A 22,497-nucleotide genomic window follows, 5' to 3' on the forward strand; every position below is an offset into this window, starting at 1 on the left:
ATTAAAGGCTTGCTTTCTGGGATTAAAAGTGTGTGTCACCATGCCTGCCCTTCTCCAATGTGGCCTTGAACACATGGATTTCTGCCTCTGGAATGCTAGGATTAAAGGCATGTGCTACCACTGACTATCCTCATGTTTAATATTGTGGCTGTTCTGTCTCTGACTCCAGATAAGTTTATTAGGGTGCACAATATTTTGGGAAACACAATACCACCACAGTGTTGCTTGTTTATGTATGGTAGTGGGGCCATCTATGGAAGTGTAGGCAACCTACCAATGACCTCTGATCAAAGAAAATTATTCTGCCTCCTCAGGCAGCCATCATCCGTATAACTCCTCAGCTATGGGTTGGGTTTCATGAGCTAGTCTCCTTTCATGTTGAAATTTTGCAAAGGCTTTTTAGTTGATATCCATAGCTAATGTAAGTTCATTCCTACTGTAGCTGTGCTATGTGGATGAGATAGTTTTTCAGAGTACTTGCTAACCCCAAAGATAGGAAGAGAAAGTCTAAACAAAATCATCACAGCCAATATAATTAAAGCAAGCAATTCATTTAAGCAAGCTTTTGTATTTGTGTGCAGGGGTTGCCTCTCCTTAAGCACTGGATGTGAGGAAGACAAAGCTTTTATAACTCAGAGGTAGGGGGTTTCCAAAGAAAGGATTTGAAGGGCAAAATAGCCAGGTTTATAGGAACAGAGAACATAACTATGTTAGTCATAACAACCTCCTGAAATGAAGACGTGATTGCAAGGTGGTCATAACAAAGTAGTTATAGCAAGGTAGTCTTAACAACCTTTGGAAACAAAGGTAGGGTTGCAAGATTTGGTTATAAACAACTTTTTCGAAACAAAGACATGTTTGCCATTTCCTAGAAGAGGTGGTACAGAACCATTTGTTGTTAAAGTTACCAGTCCAGTTCTTCAGAAACAGATTTAATTATAAACATGAATTAGTCTCACCTATTTAAAAAAATGAATCTTTTCTGACCAAAGCTGAGAGCCCCATAGACCCATGGGTACAAACCTAATATTTAGAAAGAACTTTGCTAATGTGACCTTTTAGTAAAACAGTAAGTGTAACTGCTCACCACACCCCCAGGGCCTATTACCTCACAGCCATAGGTTTTTACCTCATCAGAAGGAAATTCCCTCCTGTGGAGCAGACTGCAAATGCAATCAGATTGGTTGGTTAGCCAACAACATTTTATAAATACCTATAAATTTTGAAACTGAATTGTAAGCTTCAAAACATCAAGATTGCAGGCATTCAGGAAAATTCAATTTGTAATTTCCCTTGTCTACAAAGAAGCCTGAAGTTGTAGGGCAATTGATAGCAAACACCCACATCATCTCTGTTTATGAACAGAATTGTTACACATTTTTCTCACATTGTGCTTTCCACCATGATTTTTCATTTAAGAAGCTTTGAGGCCCATTTGAGGAGATTATTATTGTAAAAAGTGTTTTAAAGAGTTTGCCTTATAAATAAAAGTTACCATAATATGTTAAAGGATTAAATTAATGCCTATTTTTATTTAAAACTCCATATGGTTCCCATGTCATGTGCTTGACAACTTACCAAAAAAAAGTTAAATAATATTCTTGTTTATTCTTTGAGAATTTCATATATTTTATTATATTCACCTCCTCCATTGAGATTCTCTCCCAATCCTCCCTCTCCTCCCTCCTCTCCCTCTCCCTCTCCCTCTCCCTCTCCCTCTCCCTCTCCCTCTCCCTCTCCCTCTCCCTCTCCCTCTCCCTCTCCCTCTCCCTCTCCCTCTCCCTCTCCCTCTCCCTCTCCCTCTCCCTCTCTCTCTTTAAAAAAGGGCAGTCTTGTTTGTGTTGACAAGCTACACCTGTGGATGGGGCCTGCCTTAAAATGTGGGTGATATACCTGTCAATCCACTGAAGAAAACAGGCCTCTCTCTCTTCCTGCAGCAATCACATGCCAATAGCTCCTTAGCTAGGAGTGGACTGTGTGCCTGCTTCCCCTCCTCCATGCTGGAATTCTGTCTGTATTTGCTAAGAACATTTAATGAACAAGCTTAGAGTCATTTTGACTTTATTTTGATAAATGGAACTTGGTATTTGTAGCAGCTCAAATCTGACACCTGTAGTTTTATGAATATTTTTCTAGTATCCTAAATCTCTCTTCGGATGGTAGCTGATTTGCGAGACAAGCTTAAGTTAAAAATCTTACAACAAATCTTTGAGTTATTTGTTGTTCATGTCACAGATCTTTACAGGTAGTCCTCCTATGTCAGTAGCCAATGTTTTGTTAAAAAAAATGAAAAAGAAAATAAGACATTCTAATAATCATACATAGTATACGCATTCAATCTGTTTTGTTATCATCACAATTGGTCATGACTTTGGAATAGCTTATAATGAGGTTTTGATAACAAGGAAATAAGGAAAAGACATTTGTAATCAGAAGTTGCCATCAATAGAAGTTTAAGGTTCAGAATCAAAGACATTTTGAATTTCTGATATTGTTTTCTCCAACAATACTATTATAATGCTTTTATATGAACTTTATACAGAATCATTCATTGGGCAGATTCTTAATAAATCTTAACTTACTCTTCATTGACTGTATTTTGCAAATGGATTTTCTGATTTCTAGTGTGAGCTGAGTAAAGCTCATTTTGTATTGGCTCAGTAAAGCTACCTAATCTTTTGTTTTATTACATAATCTCTACTAATACTTTTTAAATTTTCCTATCCATTCCAGCTCAGTTATAAGTATGATATTAGCTCAGCACCCACATTTTCTTTTTATTTAGTTTTTGCTTTTGTAACACAGGGTGGCCTGTAACTCATAATCCTCTGTCTTGGCTTCCAAGGTACTAGGATTTCGGGCTTGTGCAACCACATCCAATTTCAATTTCTTGTTTATTGCTATGATTTGTACAGGCTGATATTTCTTCAGCTCTCTTTGTTATAACCCAAGAGAATTAACATCTTCACTTCATTTTTTTGTTTACATTCATGTACTTATTTATGAGAGTGTGTGTATAAATGTGTGTGCACTGGGCACACACTGTATCTACCTGACATACAGCGTGACAACTGTGTGGAGGGCAAGGACAGCTTGCAGGTGTCAGCTCTCTCTTTCTGCCATGTAGATTTCCAGGATCACTCAGATTGTCAGGCTTGACAGCAAGTGCCCTTCATCCACTAAGGCAAATCCTCAGCCCATGGCCACAGTTTTAAATGTGTGGCACCAGTGCCTGCTGAGTCTTAATGGAGAGGATTTGGCAGGAAAGTGGTCCCCGACTGAACCCCCAGGTTGCCTATTAACACCTGCCATTACCTGCCATCTAAATGTAAGTTAAATAATCTTCCCAATTTGTAGTTTGGCAAAATGCCACCATAGCAGATGGACAAGACTGTATGTAACTGGAAAGTATGCATATACATTTAATGTTGCGAACTGTGCACATTTATTCCTTTCTAGGAACATCCAAACATCCTTCTGCTCTCAGCTTTTCTTGTGTATACTGTTTTCACCATATGCCAGCACAGTGGGAGGGCCTTATCTGAGAGGCGAAAGGGAACACTCGTACATCTCATGGAAACTCTTTCATAGAGTAAATTTGATCTCATTCAGGGAACGGAACATATAAAAAGTATTGTGAGTGTACATGTCATTATTTCAAGTAATATATTTCTAAAACCAATTGTGGTACTTAAAAAAGTCGAAACATTTTAGAAATGACAAAAAAAAGTAGAAGTGTGTTACTTTCTACCCAAACACCCTTAAGCTATTAGATGTCCTATTCTTTTTCTCACATCTCACCACACTCATGCAAAAAGCAGCTTGTCCGCTGCCACCATAGTTCTTCTGTACTAAAGAAATTCTTCTATTCTCTGCCTCAAAATAGTTCCCACGTTTGCCAACGTCCATGAGTCTTTCCTAGTTTCTTATTAAGTAATGTATTAAACAAGTTACATTTTTTTCTTTAAATCCAAAGAATTACACTTTCCGGTTATTGCTAGTGAGTCTAATATTCACCCTATCTGTAGCCATTTTAAAGTAGGGTAATGGCAGTCACACTGATTCAGTCACAGTACAGGGGATGGTGAATGAAATAGCTTCCATCAGCATGAACACGACTGAGTTTGCCACAGCTCTCAGCTCTGGGATTTTTAGGAACTTGATTTTGTCAGAATACTACATTTCCACTTGAGTTCTTGAAAAACTGAATGCTAAGAGTGGATTAAACATGGAGGGATTTTATTAGAGAAAGTGCTCTTGTGACAAAATCAAAACGTTATGGAAAATAAGGAGGGTTCTTCCACACAGTGTCTGAAACCATGGAAAGAGAAGTGTGAGTCTCTGGACTTCTCTGATGTGCGGAAGTAAAAAGAGAGTTCAGCAATACCATAAGGGAGTCCTTAAAATACAGGAATCCAGTGTTTCCTCTGGATTTTAGACTTATTTTAGCATCAGGAGCTCTCAGTAACATGGCCTTGAGGAAGTAGTATTTCAGAAGGTAGCAGCTGCAGTTCATGGTCAGTTACACTTGTAATTACTTGTCTCCATTCACTTGGCCACCATAAACCTAGAAAGTAATTAATCTCTTAAAGGGAACATTTCCAGCTAAGCCCATAAGGAATTCAGGTGTATATTGTCAATAGTGGCTTTACTTACATTAAGAATTATTCTTCAGTGTGAAATATTCATCTAACCAAGATTGGCAAATCTTTACTGGTTAATAGAATTTTCCAGAGCAGCGAAATAGCCGTGCCATCGAGTTAGTGCACTCACACATTAAACAAAGAGATTCAGTAAATGTCTCCAACTATTATAATACCTAGTTTTTTTTATTCAGCTACATTGAATTCGATCTGAGGTGGTACCTGACCCAAGAGATAAATGGTAATATGTAGGTCCAAGAACTCTCATCCAGATATGTGGAGAATGGCTGTTTAAGCCGGCCTCTGACGCACAATGCTCACGTCCTGTGCTGACAAATCATCGCTGTTCTTGGAACCCTTACATCAAATCAACACAATAGTCCTAATGGCTTTGATTACCAGGTTATTATCCTTTATCCTGGGACAAAGTAGATTTCTGAGATTTTCAAGGGAGGTTTCTTTCTGGTCTCTTGTATCTCAGAAAGGATAGCAGAAGGGACAGAGTGACTAGAATCTATCCGCTTGTTCTCATACCTTCCAGATAGCTGAGCCAGACTTCCCCCACCTTGTGATATAACAGTTTCCAATGGCAAAAAGCTCAAGTTCCAGTACACAGGTACTTTCCAGTCACTTTGGTTACCTTTTGTACTTAGCTGAAAAGTTTCACACAGCCAGTGCCAGGTCAAGGTTACTACAACTTTCAAAGGCATGGATCCAGGAAGTTCTGAACGAACTAGGGGCTGTTCTATCCTATCTGTCTTCTACAGAATAATGCCAGTCTATCTTTTTTTAATCCATAAGAACTAAAAATATGGATTTACCTCAGAGAAGGAGCTTCAGATACAGCATTGTAATCAGCAATGTTACCTGTGAAGTTTATGGGATTCATGTTCCACTTTGATGGCTGGCTGATCGACTCCAGCAGCAGTGGCAATGTTCTGCATTCCTGATCCTAGTAAAATAATAGAAATGTGTGTTTTGTTCTCCAGTTTAGTTGGGGCATGAAGATGAAAATTAGGAAGCAGAAATTGAATAATATATGACTTTTTAGAAACTGCAGTTTTCACTGTCTAGCTCTTCTATCCTCTGTGATAAACCCATCATCACTATAATCAGGTGTTGAAGAGGATAAACATGAAAGTAACATATTGAAAATAAGAAAATAAGTACTTTGGCATGACTAGCACTTTGGTTGTAATCAAGTCAGTTTCTGGAGCACGAGGTAAAGCTGTGCATTAAGAATTCCGCAGACCTTGCACAGTAGAAGTGTGTGGCTGACTGTGGCTTCTTTATTTCAATTCACTTAACACATAGATTAATTTTATAATGAGCTAAATGGGCATTGTTTGCTGATACACTAGACTTCCATCTCATATGTCATTTCAGTTGGCTCAGCTGCTACAAAAGTTTTAAGTTCTAGAATATAAATTCTCCTCCAATGTCAGATAATAGCAGAGGTGGATATCACATAAATATGTGTTAGAGAAAAAGATCATATTGGCAATTTAGCACAAATAAACAACTGCTCCATTTTATATTGTTCCACAAAGGTGTGTTTATGTATGTCGGTCTCTCTATCTGTCTGTGTCTGTGTGTGCATCTGTGTCTGTGACTGAGTGTTTGTGTGCCTGTATATGTGTATATGTGTATTTGATGAAATAATTAGGGCTAGCACTTTTATTAAAGGTTAAATCCATCTATAATGACTCACACCTACTTTCTATCTTTTTAAATGACTTCAGTCATTCTAAATAAATGACTGAGGGATGACACGTGCTTCACCCAAGTCTCTGGTTGTGACTGTGAAATTTGATTTATGTGTGACTCCCTCTTTCCATGGATAAGACACATAAGGAAGTTCCTTGATTTGAAAATGTTACAAGCCAGGTTTTTCAGTGAGAAACCACAGATTTCCACAGAGCTTGTGGATGCACATTGTTTTAATGAATCTAAGACAATCTCAGTTGCTCTGGGTCTTGGGACTGTTCCCTTTTGCACTGTGACTCTGGAACTGTTTGAATAGCATGCACTCATAACCTGCACATATTCACCCAAGTACACTTTATCTTCCATCACATTGATGTTGACAGTTGTAGGTGAGGTACCTTCCATGTACTGATACTACCCTGCTACCTACCCTCTTCAGATAAAGCCTAAAGTGATAGTTAAGAGAATTGAATCCAGTGTCATGAAGAGTACTTTCTTGATCAAAGAAGCATCTTCATTTTCTCTATGGGATAAGAGGCTTGAAGAGATTTACACCTTCTTTAATATCATTTGAGGGGTTTTGTATATAATGATTAAGGGAACAGGCAAAGCTGTTTTGTTTATTTTGTTACACATTCACCAAGATTGACCTAGAATTCAGGATGTTCTCAGGCAGTCCCGGAACTCTCTGGGAGCATCCTTTCTTACTTCAGGCTCTTGAGTACCGGGATCAGAGCTTTGAGGCAAGGTATGGAGCTAGACTCAGCTCTGGCCACACAGCATTGTTACCTTGTTTGGTTTTCTTCTGTTTGGAAATGCTGGCAACAGAACTTAGGGTCCCTCACATGCTAGACAAATATTCTATCACTGAGCTGTATCCTCAGCCTTTTTCTTATTGTTTGGGGAATGTGTTCCAGGTCTAAGAACCCAATGTCTCATAGTAATTCATCATATTCTGTTTTTTTTTTCTTCTAGGACTACAATGATGAAATTCGTCAAGAACAACTCCGAGAGTTGTCTTACTTAAATGGCTCAGAAGAGTCTGGCCGTGGCCGAGGTCTTAGAGGCAGAGGAATCAGAATAACTCCCATAGCTCCTTCAAGGTACCTGAGTTCTCTCTCTTAGTATATTAACAGCAAATGATGACTACAGGCCTTTGCTGTTCTGCTGTGTGTCATGATTCTAAACAGAGCTAAACAATCTCAACAACACTCACACCATAATAAGACAGTAAGACTGGATGCTTAAATAGCACATATGACAATAGCCTTATCAACACTCACAGCAAAACAGTAGACATGGAGGGTCAACTAGCACATGAGAGATTATACACATTAACTCATTACATCTTTTTGAACTTGAGATAACTACTTTTTATAAGTGAAGAACTGAGGAACAAAAGTTGTGTGGGCCAAGTATGGTAGCCCATGCCTTTGATCCCAGAATTCAAGAGGCTAAGGAAAGGGGACCTCTGTGAGTTCAGTGCCAGCCTGATCTCCATGGTGTATTTCAGGCCAGCTGTGGAAATAGTTTCAAAAACAAAACAACAGCAAAAGTTGGGCAGAATATTAAAATGTTACCTAAAATAATAGATACATTCTTACTCCAGAATTCATGAATTTGAGCACTTAACAACTATTCTTAAAAAATAAGGTGGGAACCTGAGAGTCTTTATTTCCCTGTTCTGTTTCCAGGATTAAGATACAGAGATGACATAGTCCTTTGCATTTTTAAAACAAGAAAGTCTTTGCATGACATAAAACTATATATTTTATCCATGCCATATACAGTTCTTGAAAGAATATAATATTGTCAAGTTGACTAATAAATGAATTAGATATCTCTATCACTTAAGAAAATCCAGAAGCTCATTTTGGTGTGACTATCAGCATGGTTATACAAAGTCCATACATATATTTGGCTTTGCAAAATCCTTCACGATGATAATAGTCTTTTGGTTTTGTAGGGTTCTGAATTTTGTAAGTTTTTAACAGAAAACATTGATTTGCAAAAAGGCAAAGATTTATGTATACTCTAGTACCAAAGTCAGAGACAAAACAGAAAAAAAAAAGAGCACTTAGATTAACATTCCTGAGCATCTACTCCATAGGCAGAATAGAAACATCAAAACATAAGGCACAGTGGGAAGTCTGGGGTCATAGAATTGAATGCCTTCCAAGGATGCTGTAACTGTTAGTGTATCTTGGGTTTTCTTTTGTCGTGCGTCCCCACAAGCTCAACTGCTTTGCCCACCTTGCTGCCCCATATCAGTTCTGGGTGCCCCTACACTCTGTCTGGCCTTTTATCAGAGGCCTTAAAGCAGAGAGTCTTCCCAATTATGGCCCGGAACTTGTAGAAACAGGAGCCAAAATAAACATTTTTCTGTTTAAAAGTTATAATACACACACACACACACACACACACACACACACACACACACACACACACACCACTCACACACAAGCTGTGTAATCCATTTACTTCCTTTTCTGTATAGTTGACTCATATTTGTAGAGGATGTACCCTAAAAAAAAAAACTCATCTGTCACAATAAAAGTATCTTAAGATGTGCTAAAGAATTCTATAACTTTAATTAATGCCCTTCAATCATTATGAATACACCACTGTTTTTGCATTTAATATTGTAAAGCCATGCTCATTTATCAGAAAAAAAAAATAAGAATTCCCAAGCAGAATACTTAACAGTTAACTATATATATGGATCAATGTAGACATTCTGGGAGAATTAAATCTACCTGAAGGAAAAGACCAGAAAGAAATTCCAGCACTTCATATTTCATCCTAAAAACTAAAAAGTAATCATTGTAACACCTGGCTGGGTCATTTGCTTATTGATACGTGTCAATCTGACAAGATCCAACACTTCATATGACGCCAGTCTTTATAAAATGTTTGCATTTCTAGCCTGATTTTGTTGGATTCTGAAGTAGCATCCTTGCAAGTAATCTTAATAGAACCTCAGCATGTTTTTTGGTTCAGAAATGTCATTTTTAACAGTTCCAGCAGTTTGCCAGGTATACTTTAACTACATATTTAGGACACCAAACAAAGCCACACATTTATTCTGTATTCTTTGAGAGTCTAACTACTTAAAATAATTCACCTTTCTTATTGTGGAAGCTTAAAAGCTTCATAGCAATAGATTCTGTTCTGTTATTAACAGGGAATCATGTGCTTGATGGAACCTTAGGGGAAAAATGTTTCTTTTGGCTCAGAGTATTTGCCAAATTTGAATGGACCTTGACTTTGGTAATCTTTATTCTAAAGTTTCAATTTGTTTCTTAATCAAATAAATAATGAAACACTATTATCATTAAGGGCAGATTTTGAATGATTTTTGTGGACAACATTAAGAACTAACATGTGAAACTTATGGAGTTTTGAAAGAGAAGGGTATCCATATCTGTTTCTAGAAAGGATCTCAGTAATTGATGTGATGATAAGCAATTAGCTGGGTTTGGGGGTAGGAAGTGGTGAAAGAGACTGAATCATGACTGGGGAGACAATGGACACAAACCCGTGACCCAAGGCTGGCAGAAATGAACAGCACATGAAATACAGAGAGGCAGAGTAGAGAAAAGAATAAAAGTCTGAAGAAACAGTTTCCAGATAACAGTTTGGAGAAGTCTTAAATATAACTCAGGAGGCACAGGGTCATGGGAGCTATAAGAGGAAATTGGTAGGCTGGGGGCTTGGCGGGGCTCAGACGAGTGTCTTCCCAGAGTGCTGAAAACAAGACCTGAAGAGATGACATTTGGTTCAGAAATGAACATGAAGTGAAGATTAAATGCAGAAAATGCTCTTTGAAGAAGTCAGAAACTAAAAGAATACTGCACCGGGGATTCAGCCTTGGACAGTATCCTAAAATAGATGATGCATGTTTTAGGTTGAATAGGAGAAGGCAATGGTGTTAATACTGCCAGGAAATGACAGAACATATAAGTGAGAATGAGACAGACTCTGGATGAGGTTTTGCTGCAGCTGGGGCTAAGAGTCAGTTGAAAAAGAAATGTAAAGAAAAACCAGAATCAATATGAGCATGACATAATTGCAGAGCAGAAACATTATATAGATTTAGAAATCTAGATACCACTCATTAGGAAAAAATATTATTTCAGGTCTAGGTAATTAAAATGTTTACCCACCATTATTCATTGATATAGCCAGCACATGTAGTTTATTATCAACACATCGACATTTTGATAGTACTAAAATGCTAAACTGAGCAGGAATTATTACACTAGTTGTCAGACCTGGGAATATGTTACTGGTGAGGAACAGGCACTTGGAGGCTGTATTAGTGACTTGTCTTGTTGTTTTGAGCAAATACTCACCCAGCAAGAAGCAACTGAATGGAGGAAAGAAAGGATTATTCTGACTCACAGTGGAAAGGGGATGCAGTCCATCATATTTGGAAAGGTACCGTGAAAGATGGCTTATCGTGATGGGAACCAGTGGCTGGGAGAGCTTTGCTCCTGTGTCTCTCATCAGAGCAGAAAGCAAAGAGTGGACAGGACTGGGCTATAACCCTGTCCACTGTTAACTAATTCCTCCGGCAAGGCTCTTCATTCTAGAGATTCTACAGCCCCCCAAATCATCAAGAGCTGGACCCCATGAGTTCATACATGTCACATGTGAACAACTCAGAAGCTGAGGGAATTGCACTGCACAGATATTTTTCTGTTGTGTGATGACATTAGCTCGTCTTCCTGGCCATTATACTTGAAGCTGGCACTGTAGCTTTGGGCCCTTTATGTCCTCCACGCTAGGCTACTGTTTTGTATATTCTCTACTCATAGGCTGGGTAAGCCAAGAATTTTAAAAGCTCTACCAGCATTCTTACTCTTCACTTCCAAAACTCATTTTCTTCCAGGACAAAAGAGCAAGTTGATGGCTATTCAGAGCAGAAAGGGTAACCCCACTTTCCCTTGTGATGCTACAGCTGAACACTATGATTGTTGGCGTTTCAAAGACCATCATTTTCCCCAAAGCTTTAAGTGTTCCTGCTGATAGCGGTGCTTGCTAGAGGTCAACTTTCAGACATAATAAAAAGTGAAATAACCATGCATTTATCCAAAGATTTCAGATAAACATCCTTTCTGAATGTTTCAGAATGTCATAAAAATGGCTGCCTCCTTTGATCTCATGCTTTTTGTTCAGATCGCTTTTGCGTTAAGTCTGTGGTCCAGGGCATTCATTCAGCCTTCTCATTGCTGGGCATTAGTTCAGCAGCCCTGAAGACCATTTGAAAATATGTCAGTGACTTCACCATCTCTGGAAGTGACGGCATGGTAATAAATCAGTGATGCGAAACTCAAGCTATTGTAACCACATAGTGACATCACTCTGGTTACCAGTTTGTGTGGAGCCAGTGAGCTGGGCACTTACTTTCCTGTCTTTCTTTTCCTTCATCTGCATGTTACTTATTTCTCGTAGGGGCCGTGGGGGTGCTATTCCTCCACCACCACCACCTGGACGAGGTGTTCTTACCCCTCGGGGGACCACTGTGACCCGTGGAGCTCTTCCAGTGCCCCCAATAGCGAGAGGTGTCCCTACACCTCGTGCTCGTGGGACCGCAGCAGTACCCGGGTACAGAGCACCCCCACCTCCAGCCCACGAGGCTTATGAAGAATACGTAAGTACCCCCAAGAAATCTGTAGTGAGGAAGAGCTAAAATTACTGGTTCAGAAGGTAGACTCCATTCCATGAAAGTAGAAGGTAATATTAGTTGCAGCATACAAATGTCATTTTCAACAGAAGTCAAGCCATGGATTTACGTGTGAACACTAAGGGGAAAAAAAAGTTTTCACTTCATAGATGCCATCATTGCAGTGTATGTGACATCAATACCTTGTGTTTCAAGAATCAACTCTGCTGAGTTGATCCCATCTTTATAGAGTTTGATCAGCTTTCAAATTGGAAATAATGATAAATTATTATAAGCATGATATGAATAATATATGGCTATAGGATTTGCTTGGAACCTAATAAACATTAGGGGAAAACTGATAAATAGGAGCATCAATGTAGACACTGTATACACAGATGGATATCCTACCATTTCTATGGCTTACCCTTTCGCTGACCATTTGAAAGATATGTGATTGCCATCCAGAATTGAAATGTATAGCATAAACAGGAAATGTAGTATCTTTAAGTACCCTCCTCCCATTTTCCTTTCTCCAGAATTTTCTCCTTGGGGAGAACCCAGAGGTGTCCACTCCTCCACCTCTTTGAAAGGTCCCAGGGACAAACAAAAGTTCCATCCCACTAAAGTTCCTCCTGAGGCACTCATGAGTCTATTGGACTTACTTATAGGACATGATGAGGTGTTACTAACAGGAACATGGGTGACCACAGAGCAGCCATACTGGGAAGTCTTCATCCAGCCTAGATGATGGCTTTCCTGTAGCTTCTTAAGTGGAGTCTCCTTCACCAAGTCCTTTCCAGGCTGTGTAATCCAGCCCATCCCCCAACCTGAAACCCACATGCAATTAGAGCAAAATTGCATACAACTGGCTTGGAGGGGTGACTGGATATTCAGGTGAGCTTCCAATAACCCTTCCCATTATGAGAGAACATCAGCACTCAACTGGCCCAGCTGTGGCAGTCTTTGTATAAGCAGACATAACTGGTCTTATGAAGACAGCAGCTAATCTGCCCATGGGATAAGGCTATGAGGCATGAACCCTCTGTAGGTCCAGATCATCTTGTATCTTCTAGGATCCTCTGACTTTGCTTTGAAAAAATCACTAGTCCAGTAGTCACATTGTTGTACCCTCCATGTCTGCTTCTGCTGTATTATGAAGCTTGGAAAGGGAATTTCTTACTTGTGTCCCAGGATTTTGTAATCATAATACTCTACTATTATTTTAAACTGAAATGACACAAGTCAGGCCATTATCCGATAAGAAAGAATTATTGTTGGGACTGGCGAGATGACTCACTAGTTAAGAGCACATGCTGCTCTTACAGAGGGTCTGGGATGGATTCCTTGAATCCATATGACAGTTTACAAGCCTCTGTAATTTTGGTTCCATGGGGATCTGATATTCTCTTCTGGTCTCCAAGGACACCAAGTATGTATGTGGTGCCTATACATTCATGCAGACAAACGTTCACTCACATAAGAATAAATAAATACATTTAGAAACACACTACAAAAAGCATTAGTGTGTCTTTAATCTCTCTAGTATGCTCATCCTGTAATCTAAGCATTTATTTCATTTTACCAACAAATGCCCTCCTCTTAAATGCCTTCTGAAAATCATTGCTCATTAAATTTAAACCCTTCAGTAATAATTGCTATCATGTTCTGGGCACTAAAATCATATAAATCATTATACACTGGCTAATTAATAGTCAAAATGTGATCCCAAAATAAAGTGATCATAGTTGATAGGTTCCATTCAAGATACAAATCCTTAATGCTGAGTACATTTTAACTATGATGTTACTGCTTTAACATAAAACACTGACAAATATCTTAAGTACTGAAGGAAGATTAAATATGGAAATCCTAATAGAACTGACAAAATACATTCATCTGAAATATCTTTCATATATAAGACACTGATGTTTACAAGCTTAGACATTAATGCAAAGTCAGAAAACATAACTCAACTTGTAATTAAGCTGACACAAAGTTTATCTACAAACTTAGACATTAATGCAAAGTCAGAAAACATAACTCAGCTTGTAATTAAGCTGACACAAAGTTTATCAGGAATCTGACACCTTTTACCTGAGACATATTATTTACAAAATAAGTCCTTACTGCGTGGTAAATTAAAAACATGGTGGAAGATAGGATAACTTTTCATGTTTAAAAAAGTTTGGAGGCCCACAATTGTTATGTGCATTGTATATTTATTCAGTCAGATCATTCAAATATTTAAAATGAGGGATGAGTAGATTCTTTGGTGAGTAAAACATTACTGTCTAAGCTGTGTGTGCCTCTCAGGTATCCATATAAAATCTTGTGTGAATGTGGTGCACATCTTTAATTGAAAAGCTCAGAGGTAGAGCCTGGCAGCTGCTGGGGCTTGCTGACCAGCCAATCTCGGTAAAAGAGTTAAGTTCCAGATTTACTGAGAGACCCTGCCTCAAAATTAACATGGAGAATGATAGAGGAAGACTCTGGGCATCAACTTCTGTTCTCTACATGTTCATGCAAGGATGAGTGATCCCACACATGCATGCATATCACACACACACACACACACACACACACACACACACCAAAAACACTAAATTGAGAGGGAAAATTTCATTGTCATTAACTGAAATCTTCTATGGTATATGTAGCACTTTGGAAGAGAAGAAAATGGGCCAAGAGAATTGTAGTTCATCATGTGTGTTTCTGTTTATGGTGAATTAAGCTTTGAGTATGAGGTAAGAGGAAACTGCAGAAGCACAAGGGTTTTGTGGAAATAAGCACAACATTCTGAATGGGAAAAACCCAGAAAGGTGTGGCCTTCAGGAAGACTAAAACAGCGAGGCCATGTTACTGTCTCACACCTTTGCTTACTGGACCTCCGTTATTTTAAGTTCTTTTCTGAGATCCTGGGAATAGATGTGCAAATGAACATGATCAACAGCTATTTCATAAAGCTGGCATTTTACTAGGCGGTCTTAAGAAACAAACGCATATAGGTAAGTGAAGGAAAGCAAGGTAAAGCTCTGGACAGAGATGGGGGTGGTTGAGTACCACAGGATGGGCAGTTAGGGAAAGTCTCTTGGATATGAGTATAGTGGCTGACTCAGGGAAATGGTGTGTAAGCTAAAGGGCTAATTTATAAACAGCATCCCAAGTAGGAGAATCAGCAATTGCATTCATTATGAAGTTGAATCTTTTTGTGGTGTGGGTGGGGGGGATCAGTAAGATGAGAGCTGGAACAGAATGTGTGAGGAGAACAGTAAAGAAATTCGCCAGGAAGGACAGGCTTACTCATGGTGCCAAGTAGAAGGTATTGAAGAGAAAGGAAATGTGATCAGATTGGATTTGTTTTTATACTGTTGATTCTTCCTATTTCATGGAGACCAGAACATGAGTCCTGAGATATGTAAACAAGTTATGCAGAAACACTGTGACATCTTATAATACCCCACTTTGACAAAATGATGGCTTGGAGAGGATGCATAAGGTGCAAATTCCCTGGGAAAGGGATCTTTCCACAGTTGGTGATGAGATGGGTGTGGGTGGATGCAGTAAAGGGTCATTTTCCTTTTTGTTTATTTTTGTAAAATTTTCATGGAATGTTATTTTGGGGATAAAAGAATTGGGTTAAACCAAGGGGAATATGTATTAAAATGAGAACCCAGGTGGGAGGGGAAAGGTGAGAGTTCAGTTTGGGATCATGCTGAGCCAAGGCTTTCAACCTGCAGGAACCAAGGCATTGCTGCATAGATACAGTGTGCACTATGACCATAAATACTCCTAAACACTTATAGGCATCCATAAGTGCTTATAATACTGTAAGTATTGAATAAAAGCTAAGTACAATATAAAATGACATTGTGTTTTCCTTAATATCTTTCGACTACAGATGTATTTAATTCATAGATGTTTATATTTTTTGAAACTAATCAGGTATTATTGATTTTAAATAGCTAATAAACATCTGACCTTATGTTATTGAAATATAAACCTAGCATTGTGGGAATATTGTGTGTGGAAGTTCAAGAATCCAATAACAGTATGTCGTTAGATCCTGAGGAATGCTTGGACCAAGGAGCTAGGAACCTGCCAGGAATCTTTGCTCCATGTCTTCTTTGTAGTCTTTTTCTTTTTTTCTTTTCTGTCTTTTTTTTCAAACTTCTCTTTTCTATCCTTAGTGTTGCACTCCATGGTACTCATTTAAAATGTATATAACAGTTCACACTATTCAAGGTGTTGTTCAAAGAATACTTCCAAATAACGACAGAGTATTGTCAGGTAATGCCACTTCAAATATTTGAGAATATATGCACTTTTTATGCTGCTTGAAGTTTATCAAATATTTTATTGATTTTTACTTAATAAATAATTATATAATTCATGTACTTACTTTGTCAATCTTTGGTTCTACTCTGAGTCAAAACTTTCTACCTCTCTGTACAGATTCTCAAGCTACATACTAATTATCCATTTAATAAAGATAATATTGCATAATGTGCAAAAATGATTCATTTTTATTAAGATCTGTTCATCATTTTTGTTAACTTCAGACAGAACTATAATTCTTAGCACTCATAAAACTTCACACAAATATTTTGCTGGTGAGTTTACGTCAAATTGACACAAGCTAGAATCATTTGAGATGGTAGAAAATCAATTAATAAAACACTTCCTCCCCTGCCCCGCCCACCCAAATTGCTTGTGTTTTCTATGGAGAAACGCTGGTTTGTAGAGAAAAAGCATCTGGTTGGCAGGCATCACAGTACCACTACAGTAACAGAGCATGGACAACAGGAAAGACTGGGTACTTACAGCTTTTCTTGTTAATCTCTTTAATCATAGGAAAACCTATCACTGACCATATTTTATAATTATTTTCTGTTAAAAAATAATTCAGTGGGTGCATACAAAGTTTCAGGTGAGTCTGCTAAATTGCTGGTGGCAATCTCTGTAGTACCAAACTGGACTAGAGGTAGGGACTGCTGCTTTCTGCTGAACTTTCAGACTATTGATTCCTTTGTAAGAGGTAAGAAAAACAAAAATTTAAGTGTCTCAATAACAAAATAATAGCACCATGCTGAGTTGATAGTGAAAAATCTCACAGGAGTTCTTAACTCTCAGATAAAATTTCGCAGAAAAAGGTTCCCTTTATTACAAATCACAGTGTGAGTCAATTCCCTCTTCACACACTGTCTCCTGCTGAGTCTCAGCATTAAGTTTCCGGCCACACAGAATGCATGGAGGTAATCAAATCCACTCCTTGCAGCTGTCCTGACAAGAAACCACTTACAGTGATTGAGACTGCTGTTTTAAGGTCATCATTAGTGTTAGCTGAATCATGTGTGCATATATATATATGTATATATATACATATATATATATGGATATTGATACATATGGATACACACACACACACACACACACACACACACACACACACACACATATATGGATTTGTAATTTCTTATCCTGACTTTAAATTTTTGAAAGCTTCTTTTTGTTAAACTTCTTGGGAGTGGAATATACATTCACAATCTATAGAGCCATCATCATAACTGAGGAAAATTGGAAAAATTGAAAATTGGATTTTAACAAAAGCTCACAAAGGATGAACTAGTAGTCACGTCAAATCTACCAAAGGCTAAAAGTGAAATGACACTTTTGAAGGCACAGCTGGCTCCATGATGTTTTACGTCACTTGGGCTGATGCTGGTGCTACCCATGAGCTCTCAACTTCACTGTGTTAGTAGAGGAGGAACCAGAAGCTTGGGGCTAGTTGTGCCCTTTTCTTGGTCTGCAGAGGCTCTGCAATCTTTGCAACACTGTTCTTTCTCTCAGTAAAGAGCACAGCAGAATGCTCCTTGGTGTTGGCTCATGGGGAGTACACACCTTCTCCCCAGGCCGACTACCTGCACTTCATCTTCATCCAGGCAATGACTGAAGGTTCAAGTCATCCCTTCATGAATACCTCCAACCACAGAAAACTGAATACCTCCAGAAACCAGGCACCAGAAATATGGCCATCTACAGAGCTTGGAAAGACTCTCTGAAAATCATACCAATCTGGGGAGAATAAGTAGGTCCAATAACCACCATAACCTATAGATTTGCTATGTCAGGTTCTTGTCTTACCCTCTCATTTATTAGAAATCATTTTACCTAATCTTTTCCCATTTACAAGCTTTCACATATCCCAAAGGCAGAAAATATTTCTTAAATTTGTCTATCCAGTTCTATATAAACTGCTTGGTAGCAACAATAAAATTAACCTATGTATTATATTTTTAGAAATATTATACATATGTATATACTATAGCACATATGTATATTATGTTAATGTTAAATGAGAATATAGAATGGCATAAATTGCATATCTAATTAATACTGCCTATCTTAGTTAGGGTTGCTATTGCTGTAAGGAGACATTATGACCATGACAACTCTTAGAAGGGAAAAATTTAATTGGGGTGGCTTGCTTACAGTTTCCTAGGTTCAGTCCATTATCATCATGGTTGGGCACATGGTGGCATGCAGGCAGACATGGTACTAGCTACATCTTGGACAGAGGGCAACAGGAAGTAGACTGTGACCCTGAGCTAAGCTTAAGCAAAAGAGACCCCAAAGCCTGCCCCACAGGGACATACTTCCTTCAACAAGAGCACACCTACTTTAACAAGGCCATACTTCTCAATAGTGCCAATCCTTATGAGCTCATGGGAGCCAATGACATTCAAACTACCATAGTGCCCAAGTTCCAGTAGAAGGAATTGCCTTTCAGGGCTATGGATGTTTTACAAAGTTTCTATGATAGAGATCATAGGCAAATCTTTGAGAAGCCGTGGGAGGAGACTTGCCATGAAAAGAGAATGGTAAGGGCAAAGCCAGGAAAAGTATCTTCATCACAGATGTAGAGAATCTGGAAGAAAAGTTAGTAAAACAGTCCATTAGACAGAGCAGGAGTGTGGAAACGGCACCGGAGAATGGAAACAGAGTCAGGATGAAAGGCTACCTTCAGGTTTCTGGGAAGATACACTAGGGTTTGGGAGAAAATTATGATTTTTCAGTTGTTTTAAAAAAAATGGAAAAGAGAACAAGGAAAGAAGATTTAGGGGTGCCTCCTGTGATATGGCCTGGACTGTGAGGTTACGGTGGGGCGCAGTTGGCTGAGATGTGCCCTGGACTGTTAGGTTATGGTGGGATGCGTGTAAGGTCATGTGATGTGTATACATGGTCCTGTGAGTTTAGAGTGGGATGTAATTAACAAGGGCAAAAGAAAGATAAGAGTGACCATATGGGGCCTGAGAGGCAGCACATATGTGTGGGTGAGAAAATGAAGGCATTCTCATCATGTACACCCTAGGTGTGAGGAGAATCAGTGGGCATGGCTGTTTGCGAGAGCATGCTGAGCGGAGCACTATCTGAAGTTCATTCAGTTTGGGTTGCCTGAGATACTTTCTTTGTGGGAGTTGGGTATTGCTCTTGTTCTGATGTAGAAAATCCAGTATTGCTCTAGCACTCCACCTGGTGTCCCGACATGGTATTCATGTGCAGAGGTCGTCCTGCTAATTGAGCGGCAGTGCTGGCCCAGGAAGCACGTGTTTGGCAAAGGGAATACAAGATTTGACTGTATTAATCAGGAATCTCTTCTGTGGAATCTCTTCATATCACTCACCACAGCCCTGAAAGAGGAGAGGCGCAAAGAATCTGTTATATAGCCAGCAATGTGTTGTGAAACATCAACAACAAAACATCAATAATAAATGTTTTTCTATCATTGAAAATAGAGAAAAAAATCTTGCTTTTTTCCTCCTCTATAGATTTTTTTTTATAAAATCACATTTATTTTATAAGTTGATCAGAGACTATACTTTTAACAAAAGGGGAAGGATCTAGGATGATAGCCCAGTGGTAGCATGCTTACTGCTTAAGTGTGAGAACCAGAGTTTGGACCCCCAGATCCTACATAAAGACATAAAGCTGAACACATAGGCAAACACGTCCAATTCTAGTACTTCATAGAAAGATAGGAGGCATACAGGCATACACAAGAGAATCCCTGGAGGCTGCTAGAGACCCCAGGCTGGTAGCCTGTGTCTCAAACAAGATGTAAGGCAAAAGCCCATAACCCAAATTGTCTTTTCTCTCTCTTTTCTCTCTCTCTCTCTCTCTCTCTCTCTCTCTCTCTCTCATATCTCACAGGATATGTTTTGTGGACTTTGTAATGTTTCTAGGTTTTAAGCTTCTAAAAATTTGTGTTGGTCATGATTTGTCAAACAAAACACTCACTCTCAAGTTGATTTTATATCCATGATTTTGTGATCTTTTTTTCTGGTAGAATGCAAACTTGCATCTTTTAAAGCCACAGAAAGTCTAGGTCTGTTTCTCTAGAGATAAATCTGTACAACGTTTATAGAAAAATGCATGTGGGAGACAGGGCAGGGAGAAATTGTTTAAAGGAAACACTGACTGTGCCTGCAAGATGCATCTGCATTTCCTCAGAATGATGTCAGTGCTCTTGAAAAGACATCACTTGTGAAAAGCTGTCTTTTTTACAAGGATTGTGAGAAAATTAAGGTGAAGATAAAGGCCCTTGGGTTCTTTAAGTGCCTGTAAGAACATAAAATCCTACAAAAATATTGGCCTTACATATGTGCTTATATAAATACTCTGTGGTAACTCATATGCTGATGGAGTTGAAAGAAATAAAACAAGTCTCCATAGGGGCACAAAACATCTCCCAGTTGCCAAAGTCATGAGTTCAATTTATTTTTAAACCACTTCATATTTTCTCCAAAGGTTAATGTGCAGACATCAAAGGCATGTACCAAAGCACAAAACCAAGCAGCAAGAAAAGAGACAATTAAAATTCAGGCCAATGCTACATGAGAAATTTTGGCTTAGTATAATCAATCATGTTAACCTAATTTACAGAATGCATTCTGACAAATTTGAGTTTCTCTTTTCATCAGTCTTCACTAAGCCTATCGGCATTCTGGCCCATCCTGTCATCTAATTCAGCCTCCGAGGTATCCTTCCAGTAACTATGAGAGAACTAGACATTTCGCCGACAAATCAATGGTCCTTAAGAGTTCCATAAATGAGCTCAAGCTGACAACCTCCAGTTTCATGTGTACAGAGAACTTTTTGACAGGAGAGGGAAATCAGTATTAAATGATAATTGAAATCAATTCTTGTGCCATTTGTAGAAGGAAAGATTATGAGTCTGATCTATAATGCATTTTGAGGGCAGCCACGTATGATGGTTTTTGTGTAATAGCCAAGGGCCTTCACCCAAAGAGAGGAGACTTTTATTAGAGCCTCTAGATTGGATATTTGTATTCCATTAAACATTCTTGTTGGAGTTTCATGCTCTAGTCTCTTCATATTAGAGACTAATTTACCAGAATGCATTGCAGGATTTTGTTTGTTGAAATGGAACTAATATTTAAAATAGCTGAAACATGCGAGGTTAATGGAATGTGTTGCGAAGCTATGGGCTGGGCATTATGTTACTGTGGTTCTGAGTTCAGAGAAAGTGAGTGGTATTTAGGAACAACTACATAATAAATTACATTCACAAATAATAGAATAGCCGTCCTTTAAATCCACTGACATTCTTTCCCTGTAGTTGAAGTCTGGATATGCCATCTTTCTAATGTGCTAGATTTCAAGTCACTTTAGAATAAAGAAGGATTCTTCTGTTTGCAACAACACTCAAGATTGAGTCTAAACCTCTACCTAAAAATTATGAAGATGACAAATGTCTCTTCTAACACAGTGACAAAAATGAGTTTTCTCTCTTTGTTCTTCTTTGCAGTGTCTGCTAGCTACTGGGCAATATTATGTTCATACAAACATATTATTAAAGTTTCCTCTAGGCTATGTTATGGGAAAAAAGCTTTATTTATTTGTTTATTTATTTATTTATTTATTTATTTATTTATTTATTTATTTATTGTGTCTGTCTGTCTGCCCGCTGTGGAAAAGGAGAGGAGGACAGTGGTGAGAACACCAGGCTGAAATCTGGAGTTTGGGAGGTTTATCATTAGTTTAGAAAATTAAATATACTACTGTGATTGATATATTACATTGACAATATTAATGTATTTGAGGCAGTATCATTTTTATCTTTGGTCCATACACATGGCCTAAGAATTAAAAATAAGTGAACGTGTGTTGCTTTGAGCTAGTTCCAAAGGTGTGTTCTCAAAGGTTCTGCTTGTTGCAAGTAATATGCACACATTTTTGCATGCTTCATTGCAAAACTGAAAATTATATCCAGCTATGGCTTAAACCCAAAATATCCACATAGGTTCAGTTTGTTTAGTACTATGTTGAAGGCTGTGGAGTCTTCAGGGGGAGAGATTGCCTAAAGGAAGTAGGTCACTAGGGCAGGCCTTCGAAGGTTGTGCTAGCCTGTGGGACTAGCTCTGTGAGATTCCTGCCTCCTGGTCTCTGTCATGTGTA

General features: G+C 38.5%; 1 protein-coding gene across 6 annotated transcripts in view; it reads left to right on the forward strand.

Annotated features, from left to right (window-relative positions):
- The window catches only part of Khdrbs2 (KH RNA binding domain containing, signal transduction associated 2), a 522,706-nt gene that overhangs the window by 315,672 nt on the left and 184,537 nt on the right, over positions 1-22,497 (forward strand). For all 6 annotated transcript variants that reach the window (XR_006066591.2, XR_013046800.1, XR_013046799.1 and 3 more), the window contains exons 5-6: positions 7,326-7,453; positions 11,808-12,006. Coding sequence is in view for 3 of the 6 variants with exons in the window: in XM_042265820.2 (XP_042121754.2) it covers positions 7,326-7,453; positions 11,808-12,006 (327 nt within the window). In the remaining 3 variants the exon portion in view is untranslated. The remainder of the gene's footprint in view (positions 1-7,325; positions 7,454-11,807; positions 12,007-22,497) is intronic.

Source organism: Peromyscus maniculatus, chromosome 21 (assembly GCF_049852395.1).
Source record: "Peromyscus maniculatus bairdii isolate BWxNUB_F1_BW_parent chromosome 21, HU_Pman_BW_mat_3.1, whole genome shotgun sequence".
Taxonomy (NCBI): domain Eukaryota; kingdom Metazoa; phylum Chordata; class Mammalia; order Rodentia; family Cricetidae; genus Peromyscus; species Peromyscus maniculatus.